Source organism: Mytilus galloprovincialis, chromosome 9 (assembly GCF_965363235.1).
Source record: "Mytilus galloprovincialis chromosome 9, xbMytGall1.hap1.1, whole genome shotgun sequence".
Taxonomy (NCBI): Eukaryota; Metazoa; Mollusca; class Bivalvia; order Mytilida; family Mytilidae; genus Mytilus; species Mytilus galloprovincialis.
Genome location: NC_134846.1, coordinates 13125729 through 13147508, shown reverse-complemented (window position 1 = coordinate 13147508; position 21780 = coordinate 13125729). Strand labels below are relative to the sequence as shown.

Genomic DNA, 21780 nt, shown 5'->3' with positions numbered 1-21780 from the left:
AAATCGGGCTAATACGTCACGACCCACTCGAGAATTCAACCAAAAAGTTACAAATACTTGATTTTCTCCGTTATTAGAAGGAATATAAATTTAAAACTTTGCAAATGTGTTTTTTATGTTAAGATGAACATAATTAGATGATAAGTAAAAAATCGCGGAATTTCCCTTTAATGCACAATAACGTACGTTTGCATTCGGTAAGTCGTCGGACTTCGGCGTACGCCTTTGACAGAAGCAAGTATTACCAAAATAAAACAAAAGTACAAAGTGAAACAAGAAACAATGTGGAGATCAACGTCGAAATGACGCTTATAGAAGACAGTTGATGTCAACAAACATGCATTAAATATTTTATCTGAAGGTATAATTAATGATGATGTTTAAATTACACCTTTAGTCATGTTGTTGTTGGTTATGTTTGTTTACCCCTGTGAAAGAAAAATCAAAACCATTGTCCCAAAAAACTGGCAAAAGTTTACAAAACAAAAAAAATATTCAGCATGGACTGAGTCGACTGAGACTACTATCCCAGTAGTCTCAGGTCTGGAAAATGTATACTCATTGACTGGGTATGAGAGTTGAAAAGTAAGTTTATCATGTTTATTGTCCCCAAGTTGGAACCATTGCCCGAGGCGTAGCATAAAAAACTTACTATTCCACAAATATTCAGTAAGTGTTTTAATATATATTGAAAGAGACAACAGTAATAAATAAATGTTGGTTTAAATCAACTATAGTAATATAAAGAAAGAAACACAAATAAACTGTTTAACATTTATTTCATGTATTTTCTGAATGCTTAGGCTACATCCTGACTGATGTTAACCCTTGAATATGGGTCCGTTCGTGCCCATTCACGTTCGCACCCACTCACGTTCGCACCCACTCATGTTCGCCCCCTTTCACTTTCGCACCCTACATGTTCGCACCCAAAGTCAGTTCGCACCCTACATGATCGTGCCCAATTTTAATTGGTTTTGTGTTTAATAACTTTGTAATCAAATTTTGGCAAGTGTATTCTTTTATTTGTTGTCATTGTCTCAAAATAAAGTGAGAGCATATTTTTTTTTGTGTTGAATAAATCTCAATCATGTTTTGGATAGTGTATTGTTAAAAAAACAAAATCTTTCTAAATAAAGTGGGGTTCTGTCAACGTTTTATTTTGTGTTGAATAACTCTTAATCATGTTTTGGTTAGTGTATTGCTATAACTTTGTTTCATTGACTTGTTTCAAAATAAAGTAAGAATCTGACAACGTTTTTTTTGTGTGTGTTGAATAAATTTTATCATGTTTTGGTTATAATAGTGTATTGCTATATTGTATTGTTTCATTGTTTTAGATCAAAGGGACCAAGCTGTTAAAACAAGTATCTTTTGTGTTTTTCATTTAAAATCTTAAATGTTTTACTCATACCAAGCTATAAATACATTCAGTATTTACACCAAAGCAATTTAAAACAACAATCATGATTTTCCAATTATTCAACTGGAATATGAATTAAAATTGGGCGCGAACGTGTAGAGTGCGAACAGACCTTGGGTGCGAATGTGCGAGGTGCGAACGTGTAGGGTGCGAAAATGTATTGGGCGCGAACGGACCTGATACCTCAACCCTTGATACAATAAGTACATGTAAAGTGTGACATCGCAACTACCACAATATTTTCTACATTCTCCTATCCTGTAGCTGCATTTGAAATTTCAGGAAATATAATGATGCTTGCCGTCAAATAGTTTCATCGAGGTCCAATAGTTTCCATATTCGTGATATTGTTTGGCGAATATCCAATCCCTTGCAAGTTGAAAATTAGTCAAAATATTGTGTACTGACTTTATAAAGGAAATGATAACTGAGGTAAAATTGCTATCCTCATTTTACACATTGAGGAACTAAATATTTGCTTAACTGAAACTTATAAAACTTATTTATGTCTTCACCAGTTCATCATTGTTCATTGTCACATTATACTTGAATTGTTTTTTTTTTTCTTTTCTGGGCAGTAAGAGTTATCCTTCATTCCATATATACAATGTAGGCAACTGACTCCTATAGAATAAAAATACATTTGTATCTGTACTTTATTTTTCATTTACATGTTGTACTGTTAAATCAATCATCCTTAATCAGAACGATAGTTGTATGTGTGAGTGTATGCGAGTGGGAGAGAAAGACTTTTTATTTTTACTTTATGTAATTACATGCTTGTTATGAGCCCTATGATTAGGAAATAAAATATCTTTATCTTATCTCTTTATCTTATAATAACATGAATAAGGAGGTATATTGCCTCTGTTTGTCGGTCAGAATTGTAAAAACGTGAACATGGCAAATGATTTTTCAACTGCAAGGAGGTTCTTACACTGAATAAGAATAAAAGCATGGCTGATTGACAAACTTCAATGATGCAGTACTACCATGAATATAATAAATAGTAGTTTATTCACTAATTTATTGACATTACATGTACACTTACTGATTTATGTATTCAATCATTTAAAGGATAATGTACTCTTCATTATTTTCCACATGGAACCCCCCCCACATCAACATGAGGAATCCCTTAAATGAGGGACAACCCTTAGTCAAGGGGTCACTCTTGTAAAAATTAAATAGGAAAATGTAGATTTGTGAACTTAAAAATGGGAAATTCTGACATTATATTTGGAACAGCTTTTCTAAATGAAGAGTCCTATTATTTTGAATAATAAAGAAGATATAAGGCCAAGTACATATTAAAATTCTTGGACATGTGTTGACCATATAATACCAGATAGACAATGATAGATCATAAGATGTACAGTTCTTGGGAAAAGTTTCTTCAAATAATATGAATGTTCATTTGTACTTAAAAAGTGGTTTTTAATGTCCTAACATTGAGGGGGGATCCCTATGTGTTGTTCCCAACCTGATAAAAGTCCTTCTTTGTGTATAATTTTAAATTGGAAAAGTCAACAACTATTTAGTATCCTTACACATGAAAATAATTTCTGGTCTTTCAGCTACATGTTCATATTTTCTGCTGATATAATAACTAGAATCATGCAAATAAACTTAAAAAAAAGGGATGTAAGCTCATCTTACAAATCATGCAAAAATTACACTTTTTCGCGCAAAATAGTCGTCGCAAAGAATTTTAAACTTTGAAATTGTTGTCGCGCGCTAAAACCCCCATGGGCATTTTCAAAAGTTGGCAGGTATGTGGCAAGGATTTTTATTGGCCTGGGACGAAATTTATTAGGTCCCATTTTTAATAAATATATTTATAGACTTTTTAACTAGTATTCAAACACAAACTTCAAACTGTCATAACACTTCTTTAAACTATTTATTTTTTGTTGCTGCATTGAAGACACATTGGTGGCCTTCAGCTGTTATCTGTTCTTTGGTCGGGTTGTTGTCTCTTTAACACATTCCACATTTCCATTCTCAATTTTAAATTGAAATGAACAGCTTGTGAGTCACCAGTACAGTAAACAGACAACATTTTGCTGACCTGGTCTGCATGAAATGATTCAAATGATTCATGAAGACAGAAAATATTACTCGCACCTAGGAAACACCCTCTAAAGAAGTATCACAAATGCCATGAAATGTAAAATTGCTAGAATGTTTTGGTTATAATATGGACGATTACCTCCTTCATTGTCCTTATTCTAAGGATCAACCCTTTAAACACCAAATGCTGTGTTCAGGACTGAGTTCCTTGCTATTTGTCATTTTTTTACTGAATATCACATTCATGACATTGGTTCCCATAAAATTAGTACAGCTCAAAAAAAAATCTCAATTTGCCACAAAGAAAACGGAATGTTGAAAATAATCCATGTGTCACAAATTTATGTAAGTTATGTGTTGCTGATTCCAAAATAGCATTCCTTAAGTTCCTAGATGAGAGATTCAGAATCTATGTAGCCTAGAAAGTTATGAATTGAATCAACTCATATCAAATCTGTTTATCGTTTTTATCACTGAAATATATTTATATATATCCGTCACTTTTATATTTCAGACAAAAAATGTAACCAAAAAAGATCTTGAGAATGTTTGTGTTGGTAGAAATGAAAGATACTGTGAGGATCCCTCCATGGCTGTTCAATATCAAATTCAACGATGCAGTAAATGAGGCTCTGAACAAAAAATTTGCCAATAAGGTAAGTGTATTGCATTGTTAATATACCGGTACAGACTAGTGACTTTAAAAAATCTTCAACAGTTGATCTGTTATTTTACCATACAATCTGTTAAACATGAGATTTTTATGCCCCACCTACCATAGTAGAGGGGCATTATGTTTTCTGGTCTGCGTCCGTTCAATCCTCTGTCCATCAGTTCCTTTGGCTGTCCAGCTTCAGGTTTAAGTTTTTGGTCAAGGTTGTTTTTGATCAAGTTGACGTCTAATCAACTTGAAACTAGGAACCCATGTTCCCTATGATATGATCATTTTAATTGTAATGCCAGATTAGAGTTTTTACCCCAAATTCACGGTCCGCTGAACATAGAAAATGATAGTTTGAGTAGGACATCCATGTACTGGGGACACATTCTTGTTGGTACTAATTTGTGGCTGGAATTTCATCCCCAGCCTGTGCTAAAATTTAATCTCTCAGAAATTATTCTTAACCCATAACATATCAATCAATTTACTAAGTCATATGTTTGACTTGCTGTATTAAATAGATCTATTATAAAATTCTCAAAAATGTTTAATCATTGTCATGATTATGTATTTCCAAATCGTTTCTTTTCTACATTGAAGGTAGTACATAATGTTGGACTATGCATTGCATTGTGGGATATCACCAAAATTGAGGACAGTTTTATATTCCCAGGAGATGGAGCATCACACTCAATAGGTAAAGTGCTAAATTATTATCAAAGATCTTTTTATTCATTGACCAATACATTGAGGTTGTATCTTTGTCATAGTCACACCAAGGAATTTTAAATGCAGAGATTTTGTTGTTACAGTATTATGAGGCTGGTTGTTTTTTCTTGTTTGAAATCTTTTAAATTTGTCATTTCAAGGCCTTATACAATATCTTTTACATTTTCATTTCGAGGCCATGTACTTTTGATTGCTATGCAGTATAGTGAGTGTTAGCTCACTGTTGAAGACAATACAAAATTATTTAGCTGCTAACTGCCATATCATTTGGTCTCTGGTGGAGATCGAGTTGTATCATTGCTGAGTCATTGGCAATCATATCACATCATCTTATTTTTATATTTAAAAAATAATTTAAATTAAATTTCACTTTAGCTCATATGAAGCCTATAGAAAATTGACTTGATGAAAGCTTATTAGGATGACACCAGTTGACAAATTGAAAGTAATACCTTGCATCCTAAAAAGAGTTGAAGTTAATGTTGTTTAAGAAATAATTCATGGCCTGGGCTGTTATATTCAAATTTTATCATGAGCATTAGCGAGGATAAAATTAACGCATATCACGGCCCAGGCCATGTGTAAATTTGCAACAAATCTATGGCTTCCATGAATTATTTCATTTCTAATAGGACAAATACAGTCATTTAAAAACTGAAGCAAAGTTGGGAATGCTGTGTGTGCTGCTGTTCTTTTTTAGTCTCTGTTAGATAAAGCTTAAATTTTCTAATAAATATGTAGCATGCATGAGTTATTTTGTACATAACTGCTAGAAAAATGAACTTTATTCTTTAAGTTCTTAAACCGAACATTTGCCCTTTTAAATCTACATGTTTTCTCGTAAGCTACGGTCAGATCCAAAGATGACATTTCGTAACTAAGGAGCCGCCATGTTGACTTGCTGAACTCAGTAAATATGCGAATAATGCATTAGAATAGAAAATAAAACAACACCTACCCCAAAAAATCATTTTAATGTATTAGTATACAAATCTCAATGGTTTACGTAACGTAAAAACCTTCAGCTTTAGCGTTTTCATTTGTATGACTTTTGAAATGAGTTAAATGCGCTAAAAGCATTCATGAACTTTCGCGGAATTTTATTTTATTTTGATTTGTAGATATATCTAATTTCTTGTGCATTAATTCTTTTTGTTATGCAGTCAAATAAGAATAAAAGTTCTGTAGTCTTATTTCAATTTCAATTTTTAAAACAAAATATCAGCATAGCGTTTGTAAATACGTTCTGATACATGTGGGTTTACGTGGGAGGTATATTGTAACATCCATTATTATATATCTCTCTAAGTCTGCACTAACAGTGACTAAGTTTAGATATATCGAGAATTTTATCATGGTGTTGTTTACAAAGCGAAAGAAGCATGTCATATTAGTATAAATAATATCATTTGATAATGATGCATAAAACATCTAAATAATCATTTTAAAGGCGATTATTGACATTCTTTGCTTCTTAACTGATCTTTGCCTCTGAACAGTTCATTTCAGATATATAGTATACAGACCATTTATTGATGAAGTATTGACGGGTAAAACTAAAAGTTGTAGTAAAGAAGGAGTTTATGGTGAGCTTTTATTTTTAGACATGTGTCATGTTTTTTTTCTATTTTACAATTTCACACTCTAATGTCTAATGTCACTGTTAAGTTTAAGGGTTAAAAATTTTGGTGACCTATTATGGTCTACAAAGTTTTAAGGTTAGATAAGAAATAATTTCCAATCCAGTATTGTGTAATGCCTTATAAATTGATTTAATATTAAGGTTTTTTACACTACAGATGTTACATGTGTTTCAAGATCTGCTTTCCCTCTTGATCACCTGTGGTCATCTCCAGATAGACAGCTTTCAATATATGCAATACTAAATTCATGCATTTAGTTCAAATAGTTACATGATATACTACTACTGGAATAGAAATTTTTAAAATTACTATTTATATTTCTCTACAATAATGGTTTACTTTTCTTTTTCAGTTTCTATGGGTTTCTTTGATGATATATTAATACCTGCTGATGCCATGCAGCACCCTTCAAGATTGTATCCTTATTATCACAATAGTAAATAGAGAATCTTAAAAATGCATTATTTTTAGCATACTAAATGAATACTTATATATTATAAGAGTCCTTTTTATTCAACGGCAAAATTTTTGCGGTTGTAATTTGGTATCACGTCGTCATTGTCGTCGTCCGAAGACGGATGGTTTCCGGATAATAACTTTAGTGAAATCAATAAAATTTTAACACAATGTTTATAACCACAAAAGAAAGCTTGGGATTGATTTTGGGGGTTATGGTCCTTAAGGTTTAGGAATTAGGGGCCCAAAGGGGTCCAAAACAAGCATTTATCTAGTGTCAGTACAAAAAGTTGTGTATAAGTATTTCAATTGTTCTGAAATTGTACCACAATGTTTAATACCATAAGTAGAAGGTTGGGATATATTTTGTGGGTTATGGGGCAAACAGTCTATGAAAACAGGGCCAAAAAGGGGCCAAAAACAAGCATTCTTGTAGTTTCAAGACAATAAATTGGAGTTATCTTTCTTTGTCCAGCATGGTTGTTGAATCACCTAAAACCAATGCTTTATGAAATCTTTGAACATTGGAGTTATCTTTCTTTGTCCAGAATAGTAGTTGAATCAACTTAAATCAATGCTATATACAGTATATACAATGCAATATTCACTTTACTACCAACTGATAAATTAAAGCAGTCTTTACCATTCAGTGATTACAAGCACTTTGATGACTATTCTAGGGTTATGGCCCTTTAAAAATGGAAAAATTTAAGAATTTTTAGTTTCTGTTCTCTTAACTTAAGTTTGTCTCAACTAAATTTAATGAAATGTGCATATAGTGCTTATTACCTCTAAACTCAGTTTAAGTTCAATTTTTGGCAGCTTCACTTTTACAGTTCTTGAGTTATGTTCTTTTATAACGTTATATGCTAGTGGGGGCATCATCTGTGTCCCTTTGGACACATTCCCCATTTATTTTTTTAGAAGCTACTATTAATTAATATTAATTTTAACCATGACTGTATGACATTTTATATTTTAATATTTTATGATGTATTTAAATGAGTAGTAATTGTTGCAAACTCCATTAGAAATTTTTCTCATTTCAGATTTCAGAAATTAAATCTGAATTTCTTCAAATATTTTGTTTTTTTTCAGAGGATTAGATGAATTGCTCAAAAGCAAAAAAAAATTTAAGTTCATTAGACCATATTCATTCTGTGTCAGAAACCTATGCTGTGTCAACTATTTAATCACAATCCAAATTCAGAGCTGTATGCAGCTTGAATGTTGTGTCCATAATAGCCCCAAATGTTCAGGATTTGACCTCTGCGGTTGTATAAAGCTGTGCCCTGCGGAGCATCTGGTTTTACATGTGTCAAAGTAGGCATATTTTCCAAACAATAGATACATGCAATGTATCTAACAATGAATTTGAAATAAAATGCATTTAAAAACCTATTAATAAAGATAATCTTGGTTTATTACTGTCATGACTGTACATATCTGTTTCCTTCATATAAATCTAAATAAAAAAAATCAACATCAGTGATCCATTAAAGAGAAAGATTTTAAGGATGAAATATAATGACAAAAAGCAAACTATTTACATTGCCAAATATGACACCTTTATTGTATGATTTAAATCAAAGAGTAGTACCTTTGAAATTGACAGATGAAATTATCATTGAAATATTGTGCAAACAGTAATACGAATACTGATCTGTTTTGTATCAGAGAGTATATAGAAAATGCATGAATATAAAAATAAATCTTTAAATAAACACATAATTAAACACATGCTATAATACAATTTGTGAAGAGAAGTGCATACTAAAAAAAATTCCTCTTCATCCATATCTGATGATGAATTCATTTGGTAATCATTGTTTTACTTTTAGCTCACCTGGGCCAAGTGAGCTTTTCTCATCACTTGGCATCCGTTGTCCGTCGTCTGTAAACTTTTACAAAAATCTTCTTCTCTGACAGTAAAATTTAACCAAACTTGGCCACAATCATCCTTAGGGTATCTAGTTTAAAAAGTGTGTCCGATGACCTGGCCATCCAACCAAGATGGCCGCCATGGCTAAAAATAGAACATAGGGGTAAAATGTAGATTTTGGCTAATATCTCTGAAACCAAAGCAATAAGAGCAAATCTGACACGGGGGTAAAATTGTTTATCAGGTCAAGATCTATCTGCCCTGAAATTTTCAGACAAATCGGACAACCTGTCGTTGGGTTGCTGTCACCGAATTAGTAATTTTAAGAAAATTTTGCAGTTTTTGGTTATCATCTTGAATATTATAAAAGATAGAGATAAACTGTAAACAGCAATAATGTTCAGCAAAGTAAGACCTACAAATAAGTCAACATCACCAAAATTGTCAGTTAAGGAGTAATTGCTCTTTATAGTCAATTTTTAACTATTTTTCTAAAAGTTTAGTAATCTTTAAAAAAAATCTTCTCCTCTGAAACTACTTGACCAAATTTAACCAAACTTGACCACAATCATCCTTGAGGTATCTAGTTTAAAAAATGTGTCTGATGACCTGGCCAACCAACCAAGATGGCCGACATGGCTAAAAATAGTACATAGGGGTAAAATGCAATTTTTGGCTGTTATCTCTGAATTCAAAGCGTTTAGAGCAAATCTCATTCATTTAAATATGTTCATTAAGTCAAGATCTTACTGCCCTGAAATTTTCAGACAAATCAGGCAACCCGTTGTTGGGTTCCTGCCCCTGAATTGGTAATTTTAAGAACATTTTGCAGTTTTTGGTTATTATCTTCAATATGATCTTAGATAAAGATAAACTGTAAGCAACAATTATGTATAGAAAAGTAAGATCTACAAATAAGTCAACTTGACCACAACAGTCAATTGACCCCTTAAGAAGTTATTGCTCTTTATAGTAAATTTTAAACAATTTTCGTAAATTTTTGTAAACTTATACAAAATATTTTCCTTTGAAACTACTGAGCCAAGTTCATTATAGATAGAGAAAATTGTAAACAGCAAGAATGTTCAGTAAAGTAAGATTGACAAACACATCATCATCACCAAAACATAATTTTCTCATGAATTCTATTCTCATCTATTATGTATGTCCTTTGTTTAGTATGATCATAGACCAAGGTGAGCGACACAGGCTCTTTAGAGCCTCTAGTTTTGTTTATTATTTAATTTTTGAAACAGAAGTCCTACATGACTTAAATGCCATGATATATGTATATGTTTGAATCTTTAACACATACAGCGATGATAAAGAACAACTTTGGGCATGGAGTTACGAAGTTGAGGAAGAAAAACATGATCTTTTTATGGATATTGGTGAAGAAATTAGGTAAGGATTCATATATAGTAAATTATTAACTTGAGTCTGTTATTTCTATTCATAGTCATTGTTTCTGGTTGTCCATATTATTGTAATTATTGTATTATTGTCCAAAGTTATATTGTATCAAATTTAAGAAATATCTAGTTTGGTGTGAAGCAGATTATGAAACATGCATTGCAATTTTCTTGCACCACAAATTCATAAAGAAAAAAATTGTTGATTTCAGATTTCAACCTGAACTATAGTTTAGAATCTGATTTATTTTCCATAAAAAACTAACTATTTCTAATAGTAGGTTTGAGATTAGTCTTGTATTTTGTTCTTTTGTTGACCCTGCAGTATTTTGTACATAATTGATAGATAGCGATCCTACATTTCCTTGTTGGCAGTGTCTATATTTAGTTTCAGTGTACATGTGTGGTAATTTTTTTTGAGAAAGTATCTCCTTCACATGTAGCATTGATTCCATTTTTACCAGGTTTGGTTTTATTTTTAATTCTTTTTGGTTACATAAGCCAGGTGTGAATCTATTCATTTTGAAAGGGAGGAGTTCCAACCCCTGGAACACCATGAAATGTTCACATTACTTAAAAGAAAGATGTTAAAACCAAGGACCCCAAGTCATCATTAATAACTGACTACTTGTAGTAGTTTTAAACAGGCATTATTATATGAAAATATGAGTCAATGGCCCAGGCTAGTCATATATGTGCTTCAGATAGATTTACTTCCAAGTGAACCTTTCAAAACACAAGATTTGTCTTAAATAAAGAGACTAGATTTATATAATAAGTACTTTTTACAGCAACTCATTCAAATTAAAAAAATCCCTAAATTTGTAAAATTCATGAATTGTCTCTTCATTATATTCAGCATTATTTTTTTTTACAGATTCCGTGTTGTTGACGAAACTTTTGTAGATACCACACCTACAGGACCAGATGGTACCAGTGTTGAAACCAGTGATAATCCTGATTCGGAATCAAAGAAATCCCCGTACACAATTGTAGTATGTAACTTTTTTATCATATAACATTGAGAATGGAAATGGGGAATGTGCCAAAGAGACAACAACCCGACCATAGAGCAGACAACAGCAGAAGGTCGCCAACAGGTCTTCAATGCAACGAGAAATTCTCGCACCCGGAGGCGTCCTTCAGCTGGCCCCTAAACAAATATATACTGGTTCAGCGATAATGAACACTGAATGCTATTACATTTGAAATAGTATCATTGTTTAGCGTCGTAATATTTTTTTCCGCCGAAAAATCACTGAAACTGTTTTGCTTTGTGCAATTAAAGAAGTAGGTTTTACGAGGCCTAAAGAAGGTCCCTAATTAAAGTTTAAACTTCAAATTAACTACAATTTAATGATTATTGATCATAGTAAAAACCAATACCATGGTAGAAAAAAGTAAAATCACAAAAATACTGAACTAAGAGGAAAATCAATTCGGAAAGTCTATAATCACATGGCAAAATCAAATAACAAAACGCATCAAAAATAAATGGACAAGAACTGTCATATTCCTGACTTGGTACAGGCATTTTCAAATGTACAAATCGGTGGATTGAACCTGGTATTATAGCTAGCTAAACTTCTTACTTGTATGAAAGTCGCATCAAATTCCATTATATTGTCACCAATGCATGAACAAAACAAACATACACAAAAAACAAAATGTGTCTATTTAAGAGAATTCATATATGAGAATTCCAATTCTCCATCAAATTCAATGAAAACAATGTCCAAATGTTCTGCATTTAGAAAGTTAATGCCGTTAAAATAGACTTGAACTTTCAAATATTCCTATCTTCCTACAGTAATCCTACATATATAGTCAATACTATATATTTCTGTTTTAGCCACTCATATTTTCCTGAAAATTGAAAAAATGGTTTTGATCTGTATTTATATAGATGTATGACATTGATCTCAGTGCTCATATCTCTTGATAAATGTTAACTAGATATTTACAGATAAATATGTAGTAAATGTATAAATATATATTTTTAGCCCAATTATTTTCTATGGGGATATTTTCAAAGCTTTTCAAATCATGGGTTAAACAGGATTTCCCGTAATTTTAAGATTATTTGGGAAAATTCTTTTATAGAGTTTGAAGATTTTTGTTACAATTGTCTTAAAAGGTGTGTTTCATGATAATTCATTTCCATGTTTGATTTCAGGGATCTATATCAGAACCTGGCCTTGGACTACTATCATGGTGGAACAGCTAACAGTAAATTTACTTCTCTCATCATCATTCATGGACGTCATTCAATGTGAAGCAGTTATTTCATGTTCAATAAATATAAGATAGAAATAGACACTACATGTTTATAACTTTTATAAAGTGAATGTTTATCACATCATGCTGAAACCTGTTACGATATTTACCAACATTCATGGTTCCATGCAATATTTAAAGACAATTACCATAATATAATGAACTATTTAAATTATATTTTTCTACACAATGACCTACTGTTATAAAACCCTTGCTTATTATTAATAATATCCTTAAGATTAATGTAATCTGAAGAAGAAAATTGATGTAAAAATTGGCTTTATAGAGCTTTCCCCATGTGTATTTATCTGGATTTGATTTTATTTTATATTCCACAAAAGATGAAAAACATATCGTATTTTACTGTTACCTGGTTTATCTAATATTGTCTTACAGAATTAATAGAAAAGATGTGATGTTTGTTAGACATTAGCACATTTGAAAGTTATCACCAATCAATACAGTTTTCAAAACTATATTTACAGGAAAAAACTAAAAAGGGGGTCTCATTGGAGGTTCGATCCCGGATCCCACTTACTGTTTTGTCAGATTCCTGTATCACGCTTACACTATGTACGTAAGCAATTCTCATCTTTTTGTCATTTCCTGGGTCCCGCTAGACCTCATTTCCCGTTTTCACGACACAATAATTTGACTTTCACATGTCACGCTTACAAAAAATCGGCAATCCTGCGTTACTCTTAGACCCCAATGAAACCCACTTAATAGTATTCAGATGAATACATATACTTGTAGGTCATAATAATCACTATCTGATCAATGAATCCTTTATATGTAAAAGTGAGTTGCCTGGTTGGCATACATGTATTAAAATTCTATGTCGCTACAAGCAAAAAATAAAATGGTAAAACATGCTTCCTTTGTGTTGTCAGGTCTGAGTTCCATAACAGTTTTCAATGAAACTTCATTGTTCTTGTGATCACCATGAAAAAGAAATAAAAACAAATTATATTCTGGTAGCATCCTTAATGCAGTATATTTTTTTGACTTTATTTTCTCAAAAATTGACTGAATTATTTTAATATTGTAATACATCTTCTGTATGGCAGTCAAATCCAAGCTTAAAAACGAAGTATTTATAAAGTGGTGTCATTTTTAATTTAATTTTGACTATTTTGCCATATTGTTTCATGTATTGGTTAATAACTTATCAAACCTGTTTTAATTGAATTATCTTATCATTATATTCCACTTGTTGATTGATAACTGAATTAGTTACAAAATGAAACTAACACTATTGTTTTCGTATGTCTGAAGTCTTTTTCTGGATAATGTTTATCAAAAATGCTCAAACCTAATCAAATATTTGAAGCTAAGGTTCAATATAGTAATATCACAAAAATACTAACTCCGAGGAAAATTCAAAATCGAAAAAGCCTTATCAAATGACAAACTCATAAGCTCAAACACATCAACCGAATAGATAACAACTGTCATATTCCTGACTTGGAACAGGCAATTTCTTTTGTAGAAAATGGTGGATAGAACCTGGTTTTATAGCTAGCTAAACCTCTCACTTGTATGACAGTCGCATCAAATTCCATCCATTATATTGACAATGATGTTTGAAAAAAAAACGCAGACATAATCGGAAAAAATGTCAAAAATAGGATACATCAGTCAACATTGCGTTATAATCTTAATCACTACAAAACATACAAATGTGTAATCAGAGACATAATTATATACCTATATATGTCACTGATGTAACAAAGACTAGAGGCTAATGACAATGCTATAGCAAAAAAAGAAAATCAACCTAACTATATACAAAAGTGTACAAAATACAACATGGAAAACTAAAGACTGAGCAACACGAAAAAGTCTGCCAAAACCTGGTTTGATCTCAGGTACTCTAAACATGGTAATAAGAGCATGACACGTGACATTCATCGTCCTTTAAGATATGTCAACAAAAACCAAAGTCATTAAAGCCCTAACCCATGAGGCAGTTCTGAAAAGCCTCAACCATAAAAAAATCAGTAATGTTTTGGGTTTTCAGTCAATTTTCATAATTATCCACGGTGGTTAATTTAGTAATATATACTGTTTGCTTGCAGCAAATTAAGATATGTTCAGACTTGTCCGCCGTCGTATTTACCTGTACACATACACAAAATATTAAAGTGTCCCATAACTGGAATGTTATACAAGTTAGAGGTTTAACTAGCTACAAAACAAGGTTTAATCAATCATTTTCTACACTCGAAATCCGGAATATAACAGTTGTTATCCATTCGTTTGATGTGTTTCAGTCGTGATTTTGTCATTTGATTATAGGGACTTTTTGTTTTGAACTTTCGTCGGAGTTTGGTATTTTTGTGATTTTGCTTTCTACTGAACTGTAATGAACTGACTGTAAGGGAATTGTTTAAACAGTACCAAAATTACCACTGTCGGCAGTGAATAGGTCTGAGAATTGACTGGAAGGCTGAACTTTTTTTTATCAGTCTATTCCAATGATATAAATATAAAAATTACCGTTTCTTGTACAAAAGAGGGATGAAAGATACCATAGGGACAGTCAAACTAACAGTTTGAAAATAAACTGACAACGCCATGGCTAAAAATAAAAAGACAAATAGACAAATAAAAGTACAGAAGACACAACATAGAAAACTAAAAACTAAGCAACACGAACCCCACCAAAATCTGGGGGTGATCTCAGGTGCACCGGAAGGGTAAGCAGATCATGATTCACTTGTGGCACCCGTCGTGTTGCTTATATTATTACAAATCCAGTAAATAGTCTTATTCGGTAGGTCAAATTTGTTAAAAGGGCAGGGTTTTGTAGTGACGACACAAGAAACATATCCGATATTATTTGTGAAGCGGTTATTCCATAACGGTTAATCAACTCGTGATGGCGTCCTTAAATTTTACGAAGGGATGATTTCAACTTCACCATTTGAAACTCTTGGTATAGGAGCTTCCTTGTGAGCAGCAACCCCCTACCAAGAAAATCATGATAGGAAACACAAGCCCGGGAAAATAGTATCAATTGGGAGATATATACTCCGTTTGCACTACTGGAATGTTGCTAAACAGAAATGGAAAGTTCACAATTGGGAAGCTGAAATCATCTCTTTTGTCGTAGAGTTTTGTTTTCAACCGACCTTCATTGTCAATTCAATTCCTAGATTTAAGTCAAGATATGAGAAAGACTTAACTGTATCTGTAGTATCCTTTATCTCTAGTTCGATGGGATAGATTCGTTCAACATAGTCACCAAATTTTGTATTATCAAGTGAGAGAATATCATCTAAATAGCGGAACGTTAAGTTAGAGAATATTGCTAACTTCTTACCTTTCTTCCTAAGAAGTTTCTATATGAAGTCATTATAATAAAGAAACAAGTCGGCAAGGAGAGGGGCACAATTGGTTCCCATTGGAATTCTTACAGTCTATTGAACAACACGTCCTACAAACGTAACAAATATGTTGTCAATCAAGAAATCAAGCATCTTGGTAATGTCAGTTTCAGAGAATATTTTGTTTGAATCAGAGTGATTCTTTACGAAGTAGGATTTATCACTCCCCAAGACAAGATACTTGTATCTACGTTCGCCATTCATTTTAATAAAACAAAGCAATACAAACTCTTTCAAAATGTCTTTTAGTTTGGAACAGGAAATACTTGTGTAAAGTATAGAAAAGTCAAATGTTTTAATACTATTGCAAGATGAGAGAGTGTTAGATTGTATATGTACTCTAAAATATCTTTGGATTTTTTTAGTATCCACATCTGATTCACGCCACCTCTAGAATAGGCAGTTTCACAATAACTTTGGAGACCGGCTTTGATTGACGATAACGTAGATGTTAATAATTTAGAAAGAGGTTTCGTGGAGCACTTGGAAGATCTAGCAATATACCGTTGTTTGTAAGGACACTGATGAAGTTTAGGTATCCAATACAGTGATGAAAGATCCAGTTTTTGATCTTCCAAAGGAACATAGAACATACCTATGATTATCCAGGATTTCCTCTTTGGTAAGTGTCGTGAGGGTATATGTTGAGTTTCCAAGTGAATTGTCATATCTAATTCATTTATCAAGCAGTTTATGTAATGATATTTACACTCAAAAACGATGTTGTTTGGGGCTTTATCTGCGGGGACAACAACATATTTGTCATGGAGGTAGGACATGTGTTTTGCAACATTTGGGTCATTGAAAAATGACGTAGCGTGGTAATTGATAGACCCATTTAGACCATTTAGGTTCTTAATTCGGATTTGTATCAACGACCTCACAGCCTTAATCTTTACGGAAAGAGTATCTACGTCTTCTTTCTCGCATTTTGCCAATTGCCTGTCATAATCCTCGACTGAATCCATCAGTATTTTGAAGTTGTATTTCCAATTCATGGATTTAGGCTCACGATATTTCGGACCTTTGGATAACAAATTTCGCACGGAAGTGTTATTTGCAATGTTGAGGTCTTTGGTGGCCAGCCGGATTATATGTGAATTTGGAACTAGCACAGGAGCAGTCAGGAGGTTAAAACTTGAAGTCGTCAATCTTGAGATCCTGCATAACGTGTTTGTAATTGAAAATTTTAGTTGCAATTGGTTTGGTATAGGTATAAGAAATTATTGGTACAGATTGATCTTTCAAATAAGGAGGTATTTTCGACTGAACTATTTTATGATGGAGGATATTGCCTAAGTTGACGCCATCGAGACCTTTGTTGACAAAGGAAAGTGTAAGAAAATATCTTTTTTCTTTTCATCTTTTCCAATGCGAAACGGTTTGAAAAGTCTGTAAGGTGCAATATCCGAAATGATAGCTGTTAAAGTCTGTATTGGTTTGAATGAGGGTTTGTAACAGTGGTTTCCAAACATAAATTAAACAGAGAATGAAGTTTTGAAAGGGGTAATGAATAAAGGTTCGTGCGAATGTGATGAACACATAAAGGCTTTTGTATAAATGGCAGCAACTCATTAATAGAGTCATCGTGCAAAGTAGGTGATGTATAATTACGATGACCTGCGTCTACGTTGGAGAGTAGAATTGAAAATATTCATCACATTCACTGAGCTATATAAAGGACTATATAGAATACCCATACCATCAATTTTGTCATTGCAACCTATGGTGTCGTAGTTTCAAATTGTCGAATCCAGCAGTCCTCTTTTGTCTTCGGAGAGGAGTTGCAAGTTGAGGATTGTTAGTCTTGTGGTATATTTTGTTTTGGTTATACGAACTGTCATAGAAACGATGGATTGATCAGGCTGATTAAAATGCTGGAACATAATGTCGTTTTGCATTTAGGTTGATATCTAATCTATGGCCACACATACGTTTGTTTAGCCTTCCTTTCGTTTCACCGACGTAAACCAACCCGCAAAGGTAACACTCTAATCCGTAGACGACATTTATAGATTTACAATTCAGATCATCGTTACTTCTAGTAAATTAAGACTTTTTAGTTAAATTGCTAGTGAATTGAGTATCTGTTATTAAATTTTGTACAAGTTTTGCAGCCATTTGTTCAACATTTTGAAATGAGACAGTGTTGTGTAGAGTCACACAATCCAAAATGTCTTTAAGGAGAACTGAACACGGCTGTGTTTGTGTACTTTTGCTATTGTCACTCGTATGGTGATCTGAATGAGTCATGTTTGGGATATTTGTCATGTCTGGTGACGAGTGGACACCTACCGTATCAGACGACACCGTGTCCATGGTGGCGTCTATTTCGGACTTTTTTCATGCAATTTTGCTACTGGGCGGATTATGTCCTCGGGGACAAAATGTCCACCAGCAGAAACATCGACCCAGATGTTATAAAAGAGGGACGAAATATACCAGAGGGACAGTCAAACTCATACGTTGAAAATAAACTGACAACGCCATTGCTAAAAATTAAAAAAACAGAGAAATTAAAGTATAGAAGACACAACAAAGAAAACTGAAGACGAAGCAACACGAACCCCATCAACAACTGGGGGTGATCTCATGTGCTCTGGAAGGGTAAGTAGATCATGCTCCACATGTGGCACACGTCTTGTTGATTTTTTTTTATTACAAATCCGGTAATTAGTCTAATTCGGTAGGTCAAATTCGTGAAAAGGGAAGGGTATTGAAGTTACGACATAAGGAACATATCAACCAACTCGTGATGAATTTGTTTATAAGTGTTTTACCATTTTTGTATTGAGACAATAATTAAAAATACTACAACCATGATAGCACATCTTTATTGTAGACAAACATAGATATACACAATTAAAGGCTATGGTGAGAGAAATTATCTAAAGAATATAAATATGATGTGGTTAAATACAAAATAGAAAAATAGAAATAAATAATATAAAAATAGATATACGATGTGGTCAGATAAATGATCTAAAAATAGAAATACGACATGAATGATGTGGTGAGATAACTAATTTAAACGTAGACATATGATGTGGTGAGAAGTTGAAATGAATATTTTACAAAATTACATTTTATGGCATCACTCCATTTGCAGTTTATGTAATACCCTTAATAAATTTATTTTGTTTATTTTTGAAATGGAAAACATAGGATATTGAGAATCAATCCATCAAACAAAATCAGAACATGCACAGCAAATACCACACATAAAATAAAGGTACAGCGCTTTTAAATTATTTAATATCTTCTGACTAGATTTATAACTTGAATATCAGAAAACTATCATAAGCCATGTTATTTGCAAGTGTTGTGTTTACGGTATGATGAAATACTATTGCCTCGAATCTTGAGTCATGATGTTTTAACGTGTTTTTTAACTACAGTTACCACAAATTTATAGTCGATTTGTTTGAAAGTGTTAGTCTATACAGCAACAATTGTAGCCGCGAAACTCAAGTTTTGATTATTGAAAGTATTGTCTTTACAGCTTCTAATGATGTCTCGAATATAAAGCCGTGTTGTTTGACAGTGGTGTCTCTGCAAAGTAGAGTAGTGTCATATGGAACTGTTGTCTATTCAACAAATTCTTTTGACTCGAATCTGAAGTCGTTTTGATTGAAAGTGTTGTCTGTACAACAACAACTGTTTCCTACAATCTAAAATTGTATTGTGTGAAAGTGTTGTCTATACTGCATCTGATAATACCTTATGTTGTTTGAAAGTTATTTTTATAGGGTAATTACTGTGAACTCGAATTAATGAAAAGTCGTATTGTTTGAAAGTGTTGTCTATACGGAAACTAAGGCTGCCTCGAGTCTACAGTTATGCTTGCTTTAAGTCTTCACTATACAAAACCTAATGTTGGCTCAAGTTTAAGGAGACCTGTTTATTAAAAGTTTTGTCTATAATACATCAACGACTGTTGCTTCGAATCTTAATTCATGTGGTTCAAAAATAGGGGCTTTACGACAAACGTATCTTGCCGCGAATAAAACTCGAGTTGCTTGAAAGTATTATCTATATATCAAATACTGTTGAATTCGATCTATACTCGTGTTTGACAGTATTATCTATACAGCAGTAACTGTTGCTTCATACTATAAACTCGTGTTGTTTGAAAGTGTTGTTTATATAGCAACTTCTGTTGAATGGATAAAAAACTAGTGTTACTTGAAAGTAGTGTCTATATATCACATATTGTTGACTTAAACATGTTAAATCTATTCTCGTGTTGTTTGAAAATTTATATATACAGCTAAAAAGTGAAATCACAAAAATACTGAACTCAGAGGAAAATCAATTCGGAAAGTCCATAATCACATGGCAAAATCAAATAACAAAACGCATCAAAAACGAATGGACAAGAACTGTCATATTCCTGACTTGGTACAGGCATTTTCAAATGTAGAAAATGGTGGATTGAACCTGGTTTTATAGCTAGCTAAACCTCTCACTTGTATGACAGTCGCATCAAATTCCATTATATAGTCACCGATGCGTGAACAAAACAAACAGACATAATAGGTAAAAATGTCAAAAATAGGGGTACAGCAGTCAACATTGTGTTATCATCTTAATCACTATAAAAACAACAAATGTAACGAAGAAGCACAAAAAGGCATATATACATCAAATTAACATCCTCATTTTGATTATACTATACGATTATATTTGTCTATGTAAAATGCACCCATCAAGGAAGGAGGGTATGGGTACTGGTGTAAAATTGCGCGTTTGAAATTCGCACAGGTAGACATGAAATAATTTTGTCGTTCAAAGTATGACGGGATGCATAAATACAGTCACGCAAAATAGATATAACAAACACTGACTTAGCAGTTAAAGTAATAATAATAAATAAAATAATAGTGTGGTTCAAAGTATGACGTGATACATAAGTACAGAGTAACGTAAAATGTATATCACAAAAAAAGTTGGTTAACAGTAAAAGTAATATTAATGAATAAAATAATTTTGTCATTCAAAGTATGACAAGATACATAGGTACAGAGTCATATCATAAAATAATTTTGTCATTCAAAGTATGACAAGATACATAGGTACAGAGTCATATCATAAAATAATTTTGTCATTCAAAGTATGACAAGATACATAGGTACAGAAAAAAGTAAAAACACAAAAATACTGAACTCCGAGGAAAATTCAAAAAGGAAAATCAAAAATCAAAAGGCAAAATCAAAAGTCCAAACACATCAAACGAATGGATAACAACTGTCATATTCCTGACTTGGTACAGGCATTTTCTAATGTAGAAAATGGTGGATTGAACCTGGTTTTATAGCTAGCTAAACCTCTCACTTGTATGACAGTCGCATCAAATTCCATTACATTGTCAACGATGCATGAACAAAACAAACATACTCAAAGAGTAAAAATGTCAAAAATAGGGGTACAACAGTCAATATTGTGTTATCATCTTAATATCACTACATAAACAACAAATGTAACAAAGTAGCACAAAAAGGCATACAGAGTCACATCATAAAATAATTTTGTCGTTCAAAGTATGATGGGATACATAAGCACAGAGTTATGTCAAAAGGATATCTCTAAAAACAGACAACAGTAAAAGTATTATTAATAAAGACAAATAAAAGGATAATATAACACGTAATTAAGATGATAAACAACGTCAGTACGCAAAATTTATACTTCAAGACCATCGTGTATTATTTGTGAAGTTGATACGGAATATTTATCAACAAGTTCAATAGTATGGTCAACTCGTTCAAACAACATAATATATTCGATTAAACCGTAGTTTATCGTAAATACCTAAAGTTGTGTTGTTTGAAC

General features: G+C 32.4%; 1 protein-coding gene across 1 annotated transcript; it reads left to right on the top strand.

Moving 5' to 3' along the window:
- Positions 1-216: 216 nt before the first annotated feature.
- Positions 217-13434, top strand: LOC143044448 (DNA-directed RNA polymerase III subunit RPC8-like). The gene is made up of 8 exons (XM_076216472.1): positions 217-361; positions 4011-4152; positions 4758-4854; positions 6386-6472; positions 6882-6945; positions 10185-10271; positions 11157-11274; positions 12456-13434. Exons 2-8 carry the CDS (start codon positions 4042-4044, stop codon positions 12504-12506), a joined length of 615 nt encoding a protein of 204 aa, XP_076072587.1. The 5' UTR covers positions 217-361; positions 4011-4041; the 3' UTR covers positions 12507-13434.
- Positions 13435-21780: the final 8346 nt, after the last annotated feature.